This window comes from Lipotes vexillifer, unplaced genomic scaffold, assembly GCF_000442215.2.
Source record: "Lipotes vexillifer unplaced genomic scaffold, Lipotes_vexillifer_v1.1 scaffold71, whole genome shotgun sequence".
Classification (NCBI taxonomy): domain Eukaryota; kingdom Metazoa; phylum Chordata; class Mammalia; order Artiodactyla; family Lipotidae; genus Lipotes; species Lipotes vexillifer.
Window position 1 is genome coordinate 9,027,217 of NW_006793703.1, and position 20,490 is coordinate 9,047,706.

Sequence of the window (20,490 nt, forward strand, 5' to 3'; positions counted from 1 at the left end):
GACAAGGTTGCCCACGCTCACCACTCTTATTCAACATAGTTTTGGAAGTTTTAGCCACAGCAATCAGAGAAGAAAAAGACATAAAAGGAATCCAAACTGGAAAAGAAGAAGTAAAGCTGTCATTGTTTGCAGATGACATGATACTATACATAGAGAATCCTAAAGATGCAACCAGAAAACATCTAGAGCTAATCAATGAATTTGGTAAAGTTGCAGGATACAAAATTAATGCACAAAAATCTCTTGTATTCTTATACACTACTAATGAAAAATATGAAAGAGAAATTAAGGAAACACTCCCATTTACCACTGCAACAAAAAGAATAAAAGACCTAGGAATAAACCTACGTAAGGAGACAAAAGGCCTGTATGCAGAAAACTATAAGACACTGATGAAAGAAATTAAAGATGATACAAACAGATGGAGAGACAGACCATGTTCTTGGATTGGAAGAATCAACATTGTGAAAATGACTCTACTACCCAAAGCAATCTACAAATTCAATGCAATCCCTATCAAACTACCAGTGGCATTTGCCACACAACTAGAACAAAAAATTTCACAGTCTGTATGGAAACACAAAAGACCCCGAACAGCCAAAGGAATCTTGAGGAAGAAAAACAGAGCTGGAGGAATCAGGCTCCCAGACTTCAGACTGTACTACAAAGCTACAGTCATCAAGACAGTATGGTACTGGCACAAAAACAGAAATATATATCAATGGAACAGGATAGAAAGACCAGAGATAAACCCATGCACCTATGGTCACCTAATCTATGACAAAGGAGGCAAAAATATACAATGGAGAAAAGACAGCCTCTTCAAGAAGTGGTGCTGGGAAAACTGGACAGCTACATGTAAAAGAATGAAATGAGAACACGCCCTAACACCATACTCAAAAATAAACTCAACATGGATTAAAGACCTTAATGTAAGGCCAGACACTATAAAACTCTTAGAGGAAAACATAGGCAGAACACTCTATGACATAAATCACAGCAAGATTCTTTTTGACCCACCTCCTAGAGAAATGGAAATAAAAACAAAAATAAACAAATGGGATCTATGAAACTTAAAAGCTTTTGCACAGCAAAGGAAAACATAAACAAGACGAAAACACAACCCTCAGGATGAGAGAAAATATTTGCAAACGATTAATCTCCAAAAGGTTAAAAGGAGATTAATGCCCAAAAGGACAAAGGATTAATCTCCAAAGTTTACAAGCACCTCAGGCAGCTCAATATCAAAAAAAGAAAATACCCCAATCCAAAAGTAGGCCAAAGACCTAAATAGACATTTCTCCAAAGAAGATATACAGACTGCCAACGAACATGTGAAAGGATGCTCAACATCACTAATCATTAGAGAAATGCAAATCAAAACTACAATGAGGTATCACCTCACACTGGTCAGAATGGCCATCAACAAAAAATCTACAAACAGTAAATGCTGGAGAGGGGGTGGAGAAAAGGGAACCCTCCTACACTGTTGGGAATGTAGAGTGATACAGCCACTATGGAGAACAGTATGGAGGTTCCTTAAAAAACTAAAAATAGAACTGCCATATGACCCAGCAATCCTACTACTGGGCATATACCCTGAGAAAACCATAATTCAAAAAGAGTCATGTACCACTATGTTCATTGCAGCTCTATTTACAACAGCCAGGACATGGAAGCAACCTAAGTGTCCATCATCGGATGAATGGATAAAGAAGATGTGGCACATATATAACAATAGAATATTACTCAGCCATAAATAGAAACGAAACTGAGTTATTTGTAGTGAGGTGGATGGACCTAGAGTCTGTCATACAGAGTGAAGTCAGAAAGAGAAAAACAAACACCATATGCTAACACACATATATGGAATCTAAAAAAAGAAAAAAAGGTTCTGAAGAACCTAGGGATAGGACAGGAATAAAGACACAGACATAGAGAATGGACTTGAGGACACGGGGAGGGGGAAGGGTAAGCTGGGACGAAGTGACAGAGTGGCATGGACATATATACATTACCAAATGTAAAACAGATAGCTAGTGGGAAGCAGCCACATAGCACAGGGAGATCAGCTCGGTGCTTTGTGACCACCTAGAGGGGTGGATAGGGAGGGTGGGAGCAAGGTGCAAGAGGGAAGAGATATGGGGATATATGTATATGTATAGCTGATTCACTTTGTTATAAGGCAGAAACTAACACACCATTGTAAAGCAATTATACTCCAACTTATACTCTTATAAGTTAAGAATAAATAACACTGAAAATATTAAATATTTTAAAAATTAAGTCAATGTATGAAAGTCATAAAATAAACTATTTCTTGTTAAAATAAAAAAGAATGGCATACCATATGCATCAAGGAAGTGGATCACAAGTAGTTGGACTATAACTACATATAATCAGTGTTTATTGTGTCTATATGTTTAATATTAAAACAGGTTACATGGAGCTATCAGCATGGAAAAATACATTGATAGTTACAAGTCACACTGTCCTTCAACTGAAATTTCAAATTATGTCTTTGGATGAATCCAATGGTACATCATTGCTCTCTAAAATATGCAGTTTTGGGGCTTCCCTGGTGGCGCAGTGGTTGAGAGTCCGCCTGCCGACGTAGGGGACACGGGTTCGTGCCCCGGTCCGGGACGATCCCACATGCCACGGAGCGGCTGGGCCCGTGAGCCATGGCTGTGGAGCCTGAGCGTCCGGAGCCTGTGCTCCGCAACGGGAGAGGCCACAACAGTGAGAGGCCCGCGTACCGAAAAAATAAATAAATAATAAAATAAAATAAAATAAAAATAAAATATGCAGTTTTCAAACTGCTGCACGTTAACTAACAAGAGGTATAAATTGTATATCTTGGTTCATATCCTGTGGGCCATATGAAATTAAGCGGTAGACCAGAGCTTGTCCCCCTTCTTGTCCAAAACCCAAAGGAATAAATAACTAAGGGCTGTAGACATTAAGACGTGATTAGGTGGTTGGTACGTAACCTAACTTGAAGCAGGTTATGCATACAGAGACCTAACTGAAGAAAAATCGCTTATGGCTATGTTTTCTTCTTTCCTCTTACGTATTACTAGTTAAAGACCAAGAACGCATTATGATGATATTAAAACATCTTTCTCATTGCCTAACAATGCAGTTTCATCAGTACCAGGTCAGACAGCTTGGTAGTCAGCCGCCACATGGCTGCCAATGATCCCTGCCTCCTGATACTGACACCCTTGTGTAGCCTGATCCCACACTGTACCAGGGTTGGTCTTTGTGACTAATCACAACTGGCAGAAGAGATAATAAGGTGATATATCACTCATGAAATTAGGTTATAAAAAAGACCACTATTGGGCTTTGCTGGTGGCGCAGTGGTTGAGAGTCCGCCTGCCGATGCAGGGGACACGGGTCCGTGCCCCGGTCCGGGAAGATCCCACATGCCGTGGAGTGGCTGGGCCCGTGAGCCATGGCCGCTGGGCCTGCGCGTCCGGAGCCTGTGCTCTGCAACGGGAGAGGCCACAACAGTGAGAGGACCGTGTACCACACACACAAAAAAAGGACCACTATTTCTGTCTTGGGCTGGCTCTCTTGCATACATGTTTTCTTTTCCCTCCCTCTTTCCCTGGAAAGCAGCCTGCCATGCTGTGAGCAGCCCAATGGCCAGGAACTGATGTCTCCAACCAAGAGCCAGTAAGAAGTAACAGCCAGTAAAACCAACCAAGAACCACAGGAATAATCTCGGAAGAAATTTCTGTAGCCCTAGGTGTGCCTTGAGATGATGGAATAACCAGGCTACATTATAACCTCATGAGAAACCTTGAGCCACTACCACTCTATTAAGTGACTCCCGTATTTCTTACCCGGAGTCCCTGTGCAAGAGAAGAACTGTTTGCTGTTTTAAGCTGCTAAATTTTAGGACAATTTGTTACAAAGTAATAACTAACAAATACAGATGGCAAGAACTAGGGTATATTCTTTTTAAAAGCTGACAAACCAACTACTTGGTATTTCAGCATTTTCAGAAATTAAGCAGGCAAACCAAGTAAAAGTCGCGTATAGTCATACAGACCTGGATTTTTCCTATAATAAGAGTAAGAGGTACCTTGAGTAGTGTTGGAAGAAGCCAAATTCAAGAGGGTTAAACAGTGAGTGATGGTAAGAAAGTGAAATAAATTCCAATTTGTCCAGACCCCTCCCCATCTTGTGTCGTTCCAGAAAAACATAAGTCAATGATGTATCTGTTGGGGGGAAAAAGTCGTATAATCCAATGTTGGCTACGAATCGACTTTATGATTTTAACAAAACTTTAGCATTTTAAATTTCTTCCTTATTTTACTTTCTTCAATAGAGCCTCAGTTTCAGCTTCATTGATGATCCAAACCAGATAGGAAAAAAAGTGTATTTTCCACTTTCAGTGGAAATAACCTCCTTTCATTTGTAACAGAGCAGCTTAAAGACTGCTTCAGGTGGAGATAATGGCTTATATGAATTGTGTGTAATGCTGCATTAACTTGTTGTCATTACCATCGTTATTAAAACTGCAGCCAAACATTCGCCATGTGCTCTACAGGGCACATTAGCTTATACAAGACATCACTGATGCCCTCTAAGAACAGATCCAAAGAGTTCAAAAGCAGTGAGTTCTCATTGATACATGAAAAAAAAACTAACCTAGATTGTACTACATCAACTTAGAAGCACGCAACGTAGAAATCAGAAGATTCAGTTAATCTTATTTTTCAAACAAAACCTTAACAAATAGAAGTTAGCTTTGGAGGTTAAAATCAAGAGTGAAGCAGGAAATATAAGGGAAATTCATCTAAAGGTATTAACTCAAAATTTTCCTTCACCCCCGAGCCATTCAGAAACAAAAAAGCTGGCTTCCCATTCTTTCCTGCTATTTCCTCATCCTGTCAGATTGAAACTTGTAGTCTTGGCAAGCTGGCAGCATTCAAGAGAGGGAGAGAACCGTCACATCTGGCCAGATCTTCAGCTGGTTTCTGAGTCTGTTTGTCCCTGCCTCTCCTGCTGTTTCTTCTGCTCCCGAAAATATGATTAATGTCTATGAATTTGCAAAACTCTGCATTGTAAGCAAGGCTGAGGGCTTTCCATCCCAAGGAGGTTGAGGTATGGTGTTAATGAGAAGTGAGACTGCGGGGAATGAATAGAAACATGCCATTGTTAAAGTAATTGAGCATGAATATCAAACACTGACTTGGGAGCAGTCTTCATTTGCTGATGGAAAGGCTGATCAGCTGGTGGGTAGATGGGGTGTGCACAGATCTGCATTCACTGCTGGCCCCAGAATTTCCATCACAACAGCCTACACTTTATAACCTTGGTACCTTGTTTCCTCACCTAGATTTATGCTTCCTTTTTTTCTCTTTCTTTTCTTTTTCTTTTTCCCTTCTTTCCTTCTATCCTCCCCTGCCTCCCCCTCCCTGCTTCCTTCCTACAAAAGTTTTCCTCTTTCTTCTTTATGAATTTATCTCATCCATCCCAGAGCCTTATAAAGAATTTAAAGTTTCTTTCAATAACTGCTGTTTCTTTAAAAAATGCACAATTTACTAATGCCAGTTCAGAATAACACAGATGATGGTGTTGTGGCTAGAACTGCTGAGGCTATAATTATCATTTTAAAAACCCTGCATTGTCCTCTAAAGCCAGTGAAAGCTTGAATTATTAATTAGTATAAGACACTCCTCTGTGTCTTTTATCATTCGCAATTAGATCATTTGTATGTTCTTAAGTGGCAAGGATCTTTGGAAGATGTGCACAATAGTGACAAAATGAACACCTTAATAAGCTGTACATTATTATTCATTTCAAGTTGTAATGAATAGTATTATTCAGATCAGAGTAGTTCTGTTCTGAATAACACTATTATTTTAGTAATAGTTTCAAGAAAACTAATATAAAAAAAATAACTTTGGTTCTAAAATTCTAGGCACACACAATTAGGGATTTTTATAAAAAATTCATTTACAAAGATGTTTTTCATTTACAATAAAATGGACAACATTTAAATGTACATCAACTGGGAATTGGTTAAGTAAAATACAGTACATTCATTAAATGAAATTTAACATGTGTGAAAAATACATAATTAATGAGGATGTAGACAATACAGTATATTTTTAATGAGGCATAAAAACTATAAACTCATTTAAAATATACATGCTTAAAAGACTAAGCATTAATGTTTAACTGATGGTCATAGAAATTCTAAAATTGTGTTCCCACTTGTCATTTTCTAAATTTCCATTTGAATGTGTATGACAATTGCTAGAAAAAAACTTCTTAAGTAACAAAGTAACCAAACAATGAGTTTCTCAATCCCTACATGTACACCCAGAAAAAGAGGGAAAAAACACAGGAAAAGCAATCATATGAGAAAGACCTTAAATATAGAAGTGTTAATGGTTTACCTTAATAGCGTAGTATTCTCTAACTTCAGGCCTAATAGAATCAAAGTCTCCACTGATGAATTCAGGCAGAAAGCTGAAAGAAAGAGTTCCAAGTAAGTCAACTATTTAAGGCTACTTAGTTGCTAATCTTTAAAACTATGATTATTAAGGACCAGAGAGAGAGAGAGCTAATGTACTCAAAAGGAAAAAGAAACAGAGCCTATTTTCGGAGTGAATGGGATGTTACATCTTATATGCTTAGTTTCCATACAGTATGATTGAGGGCAACTCCACATATCCAACTAATGTGTCAACTTAGTCTATCAGTCAATATTTATCTTGCTTAAAAAAACATATAAAGGGGCTTCTCTGGTGCCACAGTGGTTAAGAATCCGCCTGCCAATGCAGGGGACGAGGGTTCGAGCCTTGGTCGGGGAAGATCCCACATGCCATGGAGCAACTAAGCCCATGCGCCACAACTACTGAGCCTGCGCTCTAGAGCCCGCAAGCCACAACTACTGAGCCCGCGCGCCTAGAGCCTGTGCTCCACAACAAGAGATGCCACCGCAATGAGAATTCTGCGCTCCGCAAAGAAGAGTGGCCCAGCTTGCCGCAGCTAGAGAGAGCCTGCGCTCAGCAATGAAGACCCAACGCAGCCAAAGATAAATAAATTTATTTTAAATATATATATATATATATGTAAAGATTAAAGAAGATTATTGGTTTAAAAAAAGCTCTCAGTTCAAAACCCTAACACAAAGACTCATAGTCTCTGCATAGTACCTTCTACAAATATATATGAACTTTGACAGTATTTTACCCTGATACCAGTTCAAAACTTCCAGCAGATTTGAACTGAACAAATGATGATAAGGATTAGACATTCTTTGTAGAGCAGGAGTCAGTTCAAAACCATTTTCTAAATATCCTACTGACAGGGCTTCCCTGGTGGCGCAGTGGTTGAGAGTCCACCTGCCGATGCAAGGCACATGGGTTCGTGCCCCGATCCAGCAAGATCCCACATGCCGCAGAGTGGCTGGGCCCGTGAGCCATGGCCGCTGAGCCTGCGCGTCCGGAGCCTGTGCTCCACAACAGGAGAGGCCACAAAGGTGAGATGCCCGCGTACCGCCAAAAAAAAAAAAAAAAAAAATCCTACTGACACATTTCTAGAAATAGGAATCTTCTAGATAAGTCTGCAATACCACAAAGGTCACGGTTACTAAATAGAGAATTCCCCCAAATGGATGTTTCTAATTATATCACTGTTACCTTATTTCTCTTCCCTACCATTTATATTTTTTCAGAACTCATTTTGGAAAACCTACCTTACTGTATCTACATAAGCCATCCTTTACTATTTTTTATGTAAAACATTAACATGACCTGGTAGAACTTCTTCCCACTTAAAACACCTAACTGTGGAGAAATAAAAATTCCCTGGACTTCTCAGTACTCTGGCCAAACGCTCTTGCTTTCTGAGCTTCCTAAGTACCTATGATATAAAGAAGAGAATAGTTGCTTTCATGTCTTCCAGAAATATTCTGCTCTTCATATACCATAAAAATTAGATCTAGCTTTTTACCTAATTGTCCTGATTCAGAATCATAATATAACTTCTATATGTCTTCTCAAGATGGCCAAATTGTTACATAAGGAACCAGGTTCCTAGCTAAAGGGAGACTGAATATTACTGCTGGGCATTATATGTCAAGAGAGATAAAGCCCCAGAACCTAGAGACATCTCTAGGTCATAAAAGCTAAGACACACAGAGCTATGTGGCTCCTGGAGAAATTTTACTGATATAAACTGTTAAATCGGTTGGGGTTAAGATTCAGGCCCATAAAATTTCCACCAGAGACTCTTTCAAGAGGGGAGAAGCACAGCTGCCACCTCCCACTTAATAAGTTAAGGGAAAATATAATATTTCCTTGTCTTTCACATATGGAGTATGCAGCTATTAGCACAGGACCATTGACCTATCATTGCATGAGCCAAGGGATAAAAAACTAGAGCACAGGAATTGATGCAATATCAAAATATAACTGGAAGTGGTGCAAAAGGCAAGGAAGGCCTTCATATCCAAGAGGAGGTTGATAGGATTCCATGAAAGTTAAATATTTAATACTTGTTTCATCTAACCTTTATTAGAGGTAATAAGAACTCTGACTCAGAGCTTCTTGTGTACACATTCAGGATAAAATTAATAAGGAAGAGTATTTAAAAACCCATTACTAACCTTGTTCTTTTGTACAATGTTTTTAAGTTCTTAACCCAATTGGAAATAGGACTTCTTAGGTCAACTCTAGTCTATGTTGGACCAACTATTCTTTGATCTATACATCTTCTTAGGACTAAATGGTTAAGAGAAAATTCTACCACAGAGTTCTGTACCATATAAACTGCATAGTTTTGTCTTTTCATTAAACAATGATAGTTACTTACTAAAATTTTCAATCAACTGAGTTCAGAAACATTCACTGAACATCAGCCATGTGCAAAATACAACAGTTCTCTCAGAATAAGGCAAAACTGGGAAGTAAAATAGGTTTCCAAATCACCTTGCCTGGTTTCAACATGTTCCTACAAACTTTTCTCCTCAAAACGTCCCTACCATAGTATCTATGAATTTCAAAATTTCATTTTATACCTATTTTGGTAATTCCCTTATATCTTAATTAGGACTAAAGATAGACTATTAGTTCACATCTCTTTTTTTCTTCCTGTTGCAAAAATTCATTTTCAAAGTTTCTTTCAAATGCCTCCACCTAAAACCATTCAACCATACACAATGGATCACAGAATATTCATGCTTCTTATGGTCTGAATGTTTATGTCCCCGCAAAATTCATATTCATATGTTGAAACCCTAACACCTAAATTAGGAGGTGATTAGGTCAAGAGGGTGGAGCCCTCATAAATAGATGAGTGTCCTTATAAGAGAAACCCCAGAAAGCTCTCCCCACTTCCATCACATGAGGACACAGCAAGAAGACAGCCATCTATAAAACAGGGAACAGACCTCACCATACAGTGAATCTGCTGGCACTCTGACCTAGAACTTCCCAGCCTCCAGAACTGGGAGAAGTAAGTGTTTGTTGTTTATACACCATCCAGTCTATGGTATTCTGTTACAGCAACTTAAAGGGATTGAGACGTTGCTGGAAAGGATAAAAGAAATGATTCCTCCAATACCTCCATTATCCTTTTAAAGGAACTGAAATCTAAGAAGTCAAGTGAGTTTTGTGTGTCAAGTGAGTTTGGCCAGTACTTCACCATGTAAAGCAGTCATTTTAACTTAGGACTCTGGTTCTGTGCAGTCCAAATCACGTGACTTCCTAATAAGACCTACTCTACGTTCCTCCACAAATTTTAGCACCTCAAATATCAAGAATCAATTTGGCAGTTTCCAAATACTACATTTTTTGACAATAAATAAAATGAAAAATAAAAGCTGATAAATGTAGTCAGCTGAACATCTATCCCCTAGAATATATCATCATAAAGAGCATTAGATATTTTTCTTACTCTGCAATTAATGAAGGAAAGCAATCACGTAAATTCATTTATATATTCATGTAAAATATTAACAGGAAAACAAAATTATATAAAAGATAACCAACCTGAGTAGGTTTATTTATTTATTTATTTATTTATTTAACATCTTTATTGCAGTAAAATTGCTTTACAATGGTATGTTAGTTTCAGCTTCACAACAAAATGAATCCGTTATATATATTCATATGTTCCCATATCTCTTCCCACTTGCGTCTCCCTCCCTCCCACCCTCCCTATCCCACCCCTCCAGGTGGTCAAAAAGCACCGAGCTGATCTCCCTGTGCTATGCGGCTGCTTCCCACTAGCTATCTACCTTACGTTTGATAATGAATATATGTCCATGCCTCTCTCTCGCTTTGTCACAGTTTACCCTTCCCACCCCCCATATCCTCAAGTCCATACTCTAGTAAGTCTGTGTCTTTATTCCTGTTTCACCCCGAGGTTCTTCATGACATTTTTTTTCTTAAATTCCATATATATGTGTTAGCATATGGTATTTGTCTCTCTCCTTCTGACTGACTTCCCTCTGTATGACAGACTCTAGGTCTATCCACCTCATTACAAATAGTTCAATTTCATTTCTTTTTATGGCTGAGTAATATTCCATTGTATATATGTGCCACATCTTCTTTATCCATTCATCCAATGATGGACACTTAGGTTGTTTCCATCTCTGGGCTATTGTAAATAGAGCTGCAATGAACATTTTGGTACATGATTCTTTTTGAATTATGGTTGTCTCAGGGTATATGCCTAGTAGTGGGATTGCTGGGTCATATGGTAGTTCTATTTGTAGATTTTTAAGGAACTTCCATACTGTTCTCCACAGTGGCTGTATCAACTTACATTCCCACCAACAGTGTAAGAGGGGTCCCTTTTCTCCACACCCTCTCCAGCATTTATTGTTTCTAGATTTTTTGATGATGGCCATTCTGACTGGTGTGAGATGATATCTCATTGTAGTTTTGATTTGCATTTCTCTAATGATTAATGATGTTGAGCATTCTTCCATGTGTTTGTTGGCAGTCTGTATATCTTCTTTGGAGAAATGTCTATTTAGGTCTTCTGCTCAGTTTTGGATTGGGTTGTTTGTTTTTTTGTTATTAAGCTGCATGAGCTGCTTATAAATTGTGGAGATTAATCCTTTGTCAGCTGCTTCATTTGCAAATATTTTCTCCCATTCTGAGGGTTGTCTTTTGGTCTTGTTTATGGTTTCCTTTGCTGTGCAAAAGCTTTGAAGTTTCATTAGGTCCCATTTGTTTATTTTTGTTTTTATTTCCATTTCTCTAGGAGGTGGGTCAAAAAGGATCTTGCTGTGATTTATGTCATAGAGTGTTCTGCCTATGTTTTCCTCTAAGAGTTTGATAGTTTCTGGCCTTACATTTAGGTCTTTAATCCATTTTGAGCTTATTTTTGTGTATGGTGTTAGGGAGTGATCTAATCTCATACTTTTACATGTACCTGTCCAGTTTTCCCAGCACCACTTATTGAAGAGGCTGTCCTTTCTCCACTGTACATTCCTGCCTCCTTTATCAAAGATAAGGTGACCATATGTGCGTGGGTTTATCTCTGGGCTTTCTATCCTGTTCCATTGATCTATCTTTCTGTTTTTGTGCCAGTACCATACTGTCTTGATTACTGTAGCTTTGTAGTATAGTCTGAAGTCAGGGAGCCTGATTCCTCCAGCTCCATTTTTTGTTCTCAAGATTGCTTTGGCTATTCGGGGTCTTTTGTGTTTCCATACAAATTGTGAAATTTTTTGTTCTAGTTCTGTGAAAAATGCCAGTGGTAGTTTGATAGGAATTGCACTGAACCTGTACATTGCTTTGGATAGTAGAGTCATTTTCACAATGTTGATTCTTCCAACCCAAGAACATGGTATATCTCTCCATCTATTTGCACCATCTTTAATTTCTTTCATCAGTGTCTTATAATTTTCTGCATACAGGTCTTTTGTCTCCTTAGGTAGGTTTATTCCTAGATATTTTATTCTTTTTGTTGCAATGGTAAATGGGAGTGTTTTCTTGATTTCAATTTCAGATTTTTCATCCTTAGTGTATAGGAATGCCAGAGATTTCTGTGCATTAATTTTGTATCCTGCTAATTTACCAAATTCATTGATTAGCTCTAGTAGTTTTCTGGTAGCATCTTTAGGATTCTGTATGTATAGTATCATGTCATCTGCAAGTAGTGACACCTTTACTTCTTCTTTTCCGATTTGGATTCCTTTTATTTCCTTTTCTTCTCTGATTGCTGTGGCTAAAACTTCCAAAACTATGTTGAATAAGAGTGGTGAGAGTGGGCAACCTTGTCTTCTTCCTGATCTTAGTGGAAATGCTTTCAGTTTTTCACCACTGAGGATGATGTTGGCTGTAGGTTTGTCATATATGGCCTTTATTATGTTGAGGAAAGTTCCCTCTATGCCTACTTTCTGCAGGGTTTTTATCATAAATGGGTGTTGAATTTTGTCAAAAGCTTTCTCTGCAGCTATTGAGATGATCATATGGTTTTTCTCCTTCAATTTGTTAATATGGTGTATCACGTTGATTGATTTGTGAACATTGAAGAATCCTTGCATTCCTGGAATAAACCCCACTTGATCATGGTGTATGATCCATTGAATGTGCTGTTGGATTCTGTTTGCCAGTATTTTGTTGAGGATTTTTGCATCTATGTTCATCAGTGATATTGGCCTGTAGTTTTCTTTCTTTGTGACATCCTTGTCTGGTTTTGGAATCAGGGTGATGGTGGCCTCGTAGAATGAGTTTGGGAGTGTTCCTCCCGCTGCTATATTTTGGAAGAGTTTGAGAAGGATAGGCGTTAGCTCTTCTCTAAATGTTTGACAGAATTCGCCTGTGAAGCCATCTGGTCCTGGGCTTTGGTTTGTTGGAAGATTTTTAATCACAGTTTCAATTTCAGTGCTTGTGATTGGCCTGTTCATATTTTCTATTTCCTCCTGATTCAGTCTTGGCAGGTTGTGCCTTTCTAAGAATTTGTCCATTTCTTCCCGGTTGTCTACTTTATTGGCATAGAGTTGCTTGTAGTCATCTCTCATGATCCTTTGTATTTCTGCAGTGTCAGTTGTTACTTCTCCTTTTTCATTTTTAATTCTATTGATTTGAGTCTTCTCCCATTTTTTCCTGATCAGTCTGGCTAATGGTTTATCAATTTTGTTTATCTTCTCAAAGAACCAGCTTTTAGTTTTATTGATATTTGCTATCGTTTACTTCATTTCTTTTTCATTTATTTCTGATCTGATTTTTATGATTTCTTTCCTTCTGCTAACTTTGGGGTTTTTCTGTTCTTCTTTCTCTAATTGCTTTAGGTGCAAGGTTAGGTTGTTTATTTGAGATGTTTCTTGTTTCTTAAGGTAGGATTGTATTGCTATAAACTTTTCTCTAGATCTGCTTTTGCTGCATCCCAAAGGTTTTGGGTCATCGTGTTTTCATTGTCATTTGTTTCTAGGTATTTTCTGATTTCCTCTTTGATTTATTCAGTGATCTCTTGGTCATTAAGTAGTGTATGTTTAGCCTCCATGTGCTTGTAGTTTTTACAGCTTTTTCCCTGTAAATGATATCTAGTCTCATAGTGTTGTGGTTGGAAAAGATACTTAATATGACTTCAATTTTCTTAAATTTATCAAGGCTTGATTTGTGACCCAAGATATGATCTATCCTAGAGAATGCATGTGCTTGTTTACAGCTTTTTCCCTGTAAATGATATCTAGTCTCATAGTGTTGTGGTTGGAAAAGATACTTAATATGACTTCAATTTTATTTTCTTTATCAAGGCTTGATTTGTGACCCAAGATATGATCTATCCTAGAGAATGTTCCATGAGCACTAGAGAAAAATGTGTATTCTGTTGTTTTTGGATGGAATGTCCTATAAATATCAATTAAGTCCATCTTGTTTAATGTATCATTTAAAGCTTGTGTTTCCTTATTTATTTTCATTTTGGATAATCAATCTGTCCACTGGTGAAAGTGGGGTGGTAAAGTCCCCTACTATGATTGTGTTACTGTCAATTTCCCCTTTTATGGCTGTTAGTTAGCTCTAGTAGTTTTCTGGTAGCATCTTTAGGATTCTCTATGTATAGTATCATGTCATCTGCAAACAGTGACAGCTTTACTTCTTCTTTTCCGATTTGGATTCCTTTTATTTCCTTTTCTTCTCTGATTGCTGTGGCTAAAACTTCCAAAACTATGTTGAATAAGAGTGGTGAGAGTGGGCAACCTTGTCTTGTTCCTGACCTTAGTGGAAATGCTTTCAGTTTTTCGCCATTGAGGATGATGTTGGCTGTGGGCTTGTCATATACGGCCTTTATTATATTGAGGAAAGTTCCCTCTACACCTACTTTCTGCAGGGTTTTTATCATAAATGGGTGTTGAATTTTGTCAAAAGCTTTCTCTGCATCTATTGAGATGATCATATGGTTTTTCTCCTTCAATTTGTTAATATGGTTAATCACATTGATAGATTTGCGTATATTGAAGAATCCTTGCATTCCTGGAATAAACCCCACTTGATCATGGTGTATGATCCTTTTAATGTGCTGTTGGATTCTGTTTGCTAGTATTTTGTTGAGGATTTTTGCATCTATGTTCATCAGTGATATTGGCCTGTAGTTTTCTTTCTTTGTGACATCCTTGTCTGGTTTTGGTATCAAGGTGATGGTGGCCTCGTAGAATGAGTTTGGGAGTGTTCCTCCCTCTGCTATATTTTGGAAGAGTTTGAGAAGGATAGGTGTTAGCTCTTCTCTAAATGTTTGATAGAATTCGCCTGTGAAGCCATCTGGTCCTGGGCTTTTGTTTGTTGGAAGATTTTTAATCACAGTTTCAATTTCAGTGTTTGTGATTGGTCTGTTCATATTTTCTATTTCTTCCTGATTCAGTCTTGGCAGTTTGTGCATTTCTAAGAATTTGTCCATTTCTTCCAGATTGTCCATTTTATTGGCATAGAGTTGCTTGTAGTAATCCCTCATGATTTTTTGTATTTCTGCAGTGTCAGTTGTTACTTCTCCTTTTTCATTTCTGATTCTATTGATTTGAGTCTTCTCCCTTTTTTTCTTGATGAGTCTGGCTAATGGTTTATCTATTTTGTTTATCTTCTCAAAGAACCAGCTTTTAGTTTTATTGATCTTTGCTATTGTTTCCTTCATTTCTTTTTCATTTATTTCTGATCTGATTTTTATGATTTCTTTCCTTCTGCTAACTCTGGGGTTTTTTTGTTCTTCTTTCTCTAATTGCTTGAGGTGCAAGGTTAGGTTGTTTATTCGAGATGTTTCCTGCTTCTTAAGGTGGGCTTGTATTGCTATAAACTTCCCTCTTAGAACTGCTTTTGCTGCATCCCATAGGTTTTGGGTCGTTGTATCTCCATTGTCATTTGTTTCTAGGTATTTTTTAATTTCCTCTTTGATTTCTTCAGTGATCACTTCGTTATTAAGTAGTGTATTGTTTAGCCTCCATGTGTTTGTATTTTTTACAGCTCTTTTCCTATAATTGATATCTAGTCTCATGGCGTTGTGGTCGGAAAAGATACTTGATACAATTTCAATTTTCTTAAATTTACCAAGGCTTGATTTGTGACCCAAGATATGATCTATCCTGGAGAATGTTCCATGAGCACTTGAGAAAAATGTGTATTCTGTTGTTTTTGGATGGAGTGTCCTATAAATATCAATTAAGTCCATCTTGTTTAATGTATCATTTAAAGCTTGTGTTTCCTTATTTATTTTCATTTTGGATGATCTGTCCATTGTTGAAAGTGGGGTGTTAAAGTCCCCTACTATGAATGTGTTACTGTCGATTCCCCCTCTTACGGCTGTTAGTATTTGCCTTATGTATTGAGGTGCTCCTATGTTGGGTGCATAAATATTTACAAGTGTTATATCTTCTTCTTGCATCGATCCCTTGATCATTATGTAGTGTCCTTCTTTGTCTCTTCTAATAGTCTTTATTTTAAAGTTTATTTTGTCTGATATGAGAATTGCTACTCCAGCTTTCTTTTGGTTTCCATTTGCATGAAATACCCTTTTCCATCCCCTTACTTTCAGTCTGTATGTGTCTCTAGGTCTGAAGTGGGTCTCTTGTAGACAGCAAATATATGCGTCGTTTTTGTATCCATTCAGCCAATCTGTGTCTTTTGGTGGGAGCATTTAGTCTATTTACATATAAGGTAATTATTGATATGTATGTTCCTATTCCCATTTTCTTAATTGTTTTGGGTTCATTATTGTAGGTCTTTTCCTTCTCTTGTGTTTCTTGCCTAGAGAAATTCCTTTAGCAGTTGTTGTAGAGCTGGTTTGGTGGTGCTGAACTCTCTCAGCTTTTGCTTGTCTGTAAAGGTTTTAATTTCTCCATCAAATCTGAATGAGATCCTTGCTGGGTAGAGTAATCTTGGTTGCAGGTTTTTCTCCTTCATCACTTTCAATATGTCCTGCCACTCCCTTCTGGCTTGTAGAGTTTCTGCTGAGAGATCAGCTGTTAACCTTATGGGGATTCCCTTGTGTGTTATTTGTTGTTTTTCCCTTGCTGCTTTTAATATGCTTTCTTTGTATTTAGTTTTTGACAGTTTGATTAATATGTGTCTTGGCGTATTTCTCCTTGAATTTATCCTGTATGGGACTCTCTGTGCTTCCTGGACTTGATTAACTATTTCCTTTCCCATATTAGGGAAGTTTTCAACTATAATCTCTTCAAATATTTTCTCAGTCCCTTTCTTTTTCTCTTCCTTCTTCTGGACCCCTATAATTCGAATGTTGGTGCATTTAATGTTGTCCCAGAGGTCTCTGACACTGTCCTCACTTCTTTTCATTCTTTTCTCTTTATTCTGCTCTGCAGTAGTTATTTCCACTATTTTATCTCCAAGGTCACTTATCCGTTCTTCTGCCTCATTTATTCTGCTATTGATCCCATCTAGAGTATTTTTCATTTCATTTATTGTGTTGTTCATCATTGTTTGTTTCATCTTTAGTTTTTCTAGGTCCTTGTTAAATGTTTCTTGCATTTTGTCCATTCTATTTCCAAGATTTTGGATCATCTTTACTATCATTATTCTGAATTCTTTTTCAGGTAGACTGCTTATTTCCTCTTCATTTGTTAGATCTAGTGGGTTTTTATCTTGCTCCTTCATCTGCTGTGTGTTTTTCTGTCTTCTCATTTTGCTTATCTTACTGTGTTTGGGGTCTCCTTTTTGCAGGCTGCAGGTTCGTAGTTCCCGTTGTTTTTGGAGTCTGTCCCCAGTCGCTCAGGTTGGTTCAGTGGGTTGTGTCGGCTTCCTGGTGGGGGGGACTGGTGCCCGTGTTCTGGTGGATGAGGCTGGATCTTGTCTTTCTGGTGGGCAGTTCCACGTCTGGTGGTGTGTTTTGGGGTGTCTGTCAACTTATTATGATTTTGGGCAGCCTCTCTGCTAATGGGTGGGGTTGTGTTCCTGTCTTGCTAGTTGTTTGGCATAGGATGTCCAGCACTGTAGCTTGCTGGTCGTTGAGTGAAGCTGGGTGCTGGTGTTGAGATGGAGATCTCTGGGAGATTTTCGCCGTTTGATATTATGTGCAGCTGGGAGGTCTCTTGTGGCCCAGTGTCCTGACGTTGGCTCTCCCACCTCAGAGGCACAGCACTGACTCCTGGCTGCAGCATCAAGAGCCTTTCATCCACACGGCTCAGAAGAAAAGGGAGAAAAAGTAGAAAGAAAGAATTAGTAGAAGTAGAAAGAAAAGAGAGAGGGAGGGAGGGAGCAAGGAAGCAAGGAGGGAAGGAAGAAAAAAAAAGAAAGAAAGAAGTAAAATAAAATAAAGTAGGATAAAATATAATAAACTTATTTTAAATAAAATAATTATTAAGAGGAAAAACCCCCAAAATAAAAAAACGGATGGATAGAACCCTGGACCAAATGGTGGAAGCAAAGCTATACAGACAAAATATCACACAGAAGCATACACATACACACTCACAAAAAGAGGAAAAGAGGAAAAAAATCATAAATCTTGCTCTCAAAGTCCACCTTCTCAATTTGGGATGATTCGTTGTCTAAAGGAGGGAAGGAAGGAAAGAAAGAATGAAGATAAAGTAAAATAAAATAAGTTTATTAAAATAAAGAGTAATTATTAAGAAAAAATTAAAAAAAAAAAGACGGACAGATAGAACCCTCGGACAAATGGTGGAAGCAAAGCTATACAGACAAAATCTCACACAGAAGCATACACATACACACACAAAAAGGAAAAGGCGAAAGAATAATAAATCTTGCTCTCAAAGTTCACCTCCTTAATTTGGGAAGAATTCGTTGTCTATTCATGTATTCCACAGATGCAGGGTACATCAAGTTGATTGTGGAGCTTTAATCCGCTGCTTGTATGGCTGCTGGGAGAGATTTCCCTTTCTCTTCTTTATTCTCACAGCTCCCAGGGCCTCAGCTTTGGATTTGCCCCCGCCTGTGCGTGTAGGTCTCCTGAGGGCGTCTGTTCTTTGCTCAGACAGGGCGGGGTTAAAGGAGCCGCTGCTTCCGGGGCTTTGGCTCACTCAGGCCGGGGGTAGGGAGGGTCACGGAGTGCAGGGCAAGCCTGCGGCGGCAGAGGCCGGCGTGACGTTGCACCAGCCTGAGGCGCGCCGTGTGTTCTCCCGGGGGAGTTGTCCCTGGATCCCGGGACCCTGGCAGTGGCGGGCTGCACAGGCTCCCCAGAAGGGAGGTGTGGACAGTGACCTGTGTTCACACACAGGCATCTTGGTGGCGGCAGCAGCAGCCTTAGCGTCTCATGTCTGTCTCTGGGGTCCGCGCTTTTAGCCGCGGCTCGCGCATCTCTGGAGCTCCTTTAGGCAGCGCTCTTAATCCCCTCTCCTCGCGCACCAGGAAATAGAGGGAAGAAAAAGTCTGTTGCCTCTTCCGCAGATCCAGACTTTTCCCTGGACTACCTCCCGGCCAGCCATGGCGCACTAACCCCCTGCAGGCTGTGTTCACGCCGCCAACCCCAGTCCTCTCCCTGCGCTCCGACAGAAGCTCTGCTCGCTCCGGAGGGGGAGCAGACAAGCCTCTCGGGCTGGTGAGTGCCGGTCGGCACCGATCCTCTGTGCGGGAATCTCTCCGCTTTGCCCTCCGCACCCCTGTGGCTGCGCTCTCCCCCGCGGCTGCGAAGCTCCCCGCTCCGCCTCCCGCAGTCTCCGCCCGCGAAGGGGCTTCCTATCGTGTGGACACTTTTCCTCCTTCACGGCTCCCTCCCACTGGTGCAGGACCCGTCCCTATCCTTTTGTCTCTGTTTATTCTTTTTTCTTTTGCCCTACCCAAGTACGTGGGGGGTTTCTTGCCTTTTGGGAGGTCTGAGGTCTTCTGCCGGCATTCAGTAGGTGTTCTGTAGGAGTTGTTCTACGTGTAGATGTATTTCTGGTGTATCTGTGGGGAGGAAGGTGATCTCCGCGTCTTACTCTTCCGCCATCTTCCCGGAAGTCCAGTAGGTTTTTAATATAATTTTCTCCAGTATAACACAGATGCTTTTAAAATGAATGAGGATGCTTATTTCTAAAAAGACTCAAAGCAAAAATATACCTGGTATACATGCTGAGATAACTAAAATAATTATAACATTTCCTGATATAATACACTAGTTTTTGAATCTTCCTGAAATGTGCTTTTGGACGTTGCAATTAAAAGCTCACCTAACATTTTCTGAGGCACCTGTTGCCAAGGTGCCTGGGCATTCTGAAGAGGTACTTATTGGGGATGACACTTCACAGATGTAGAGGAACTATATTATGATATAAAAGACAGTGTACACAGAAGATAATTTTCAAAACTATTTGGAGACTGACTGCACATAGCAACTGATGAAGAGTAAATGGATTTGTGTCACCAGTGATCACATTTTTGTCTACTGTTGATGTACATCACACCAGTGGACCTCTTCTTGGTATCCTCAGTCTACCAGCACCGACTCGTTAGTATTAAAAGGTGTTACAAACTCTACAAAAATGGCATAGACTCTTCTGATATTTATATTTTAAATATTACTGCACTTGCTACTCACTAATGACAACATAAGAGATCAAAAACAGTTGAGATTAATTCATGAGCTAAAGATCCATCACATGTAATAACTGAGAGAAAGGTTGACGCATACAGAAGATATACTTAACCACGGTGTGTTACAACACAATTACTGTCTTTCATAAGACATCTTCTGACCACAGAGCCTTCTTTGCTCCCAAAGAAGATACAACCACTGCCTTCCAACTTCCATAGCAGTGAATCTCTTACTTTCCATTTCATTTTAAGCAATTTCTGTAAATGTCTTTTAGCGTCTTCTAGACTAAGTTCTTGGAGCAGGAGATCTCTGATTGATCTTGGTATTCCCCAAAGCACCAAGTACACAGATGGTGACAATAATGTAATAAAGTGAAAAGGCAGAGGAGAAGAAGCAGGAGGGATGAGGGGATGAGAGGAAGAGAAGTGGGAGTAGGAGGGAAAAGGAGGAAAAGGAAGAGGGGCGGGGGAAGGAAGGGAGGACAAAAAGAGGAAGCAGAGTGAGGGGAGGGGAGGGAAAGAG

General features: G+C 39.2%; 1 protein-coding gene across 1 annotated transcript in view; it reads right to left on the reverse strand.

Moving 5' to 3' along the window:
- The window catches only part of TPK1 (thiamin pyrophosphokinase 1), a 306,848-nt gene that overhangs the window by 190,224 nt on the left and 96,134 nt on the right, over window positions 1-20,490 (reverse strand). The window contains exon 4 of the mRNA XM_007466670.1: window positions 6,423-6,495. Within this exon, the coding sequence (XP_007466732.1) occupies window positions 6,423-6,495 (73 nt within the window). The remainder of the gene's footprint in view (window positions 1-6,422; window positions 6,496-20,490) is intronic.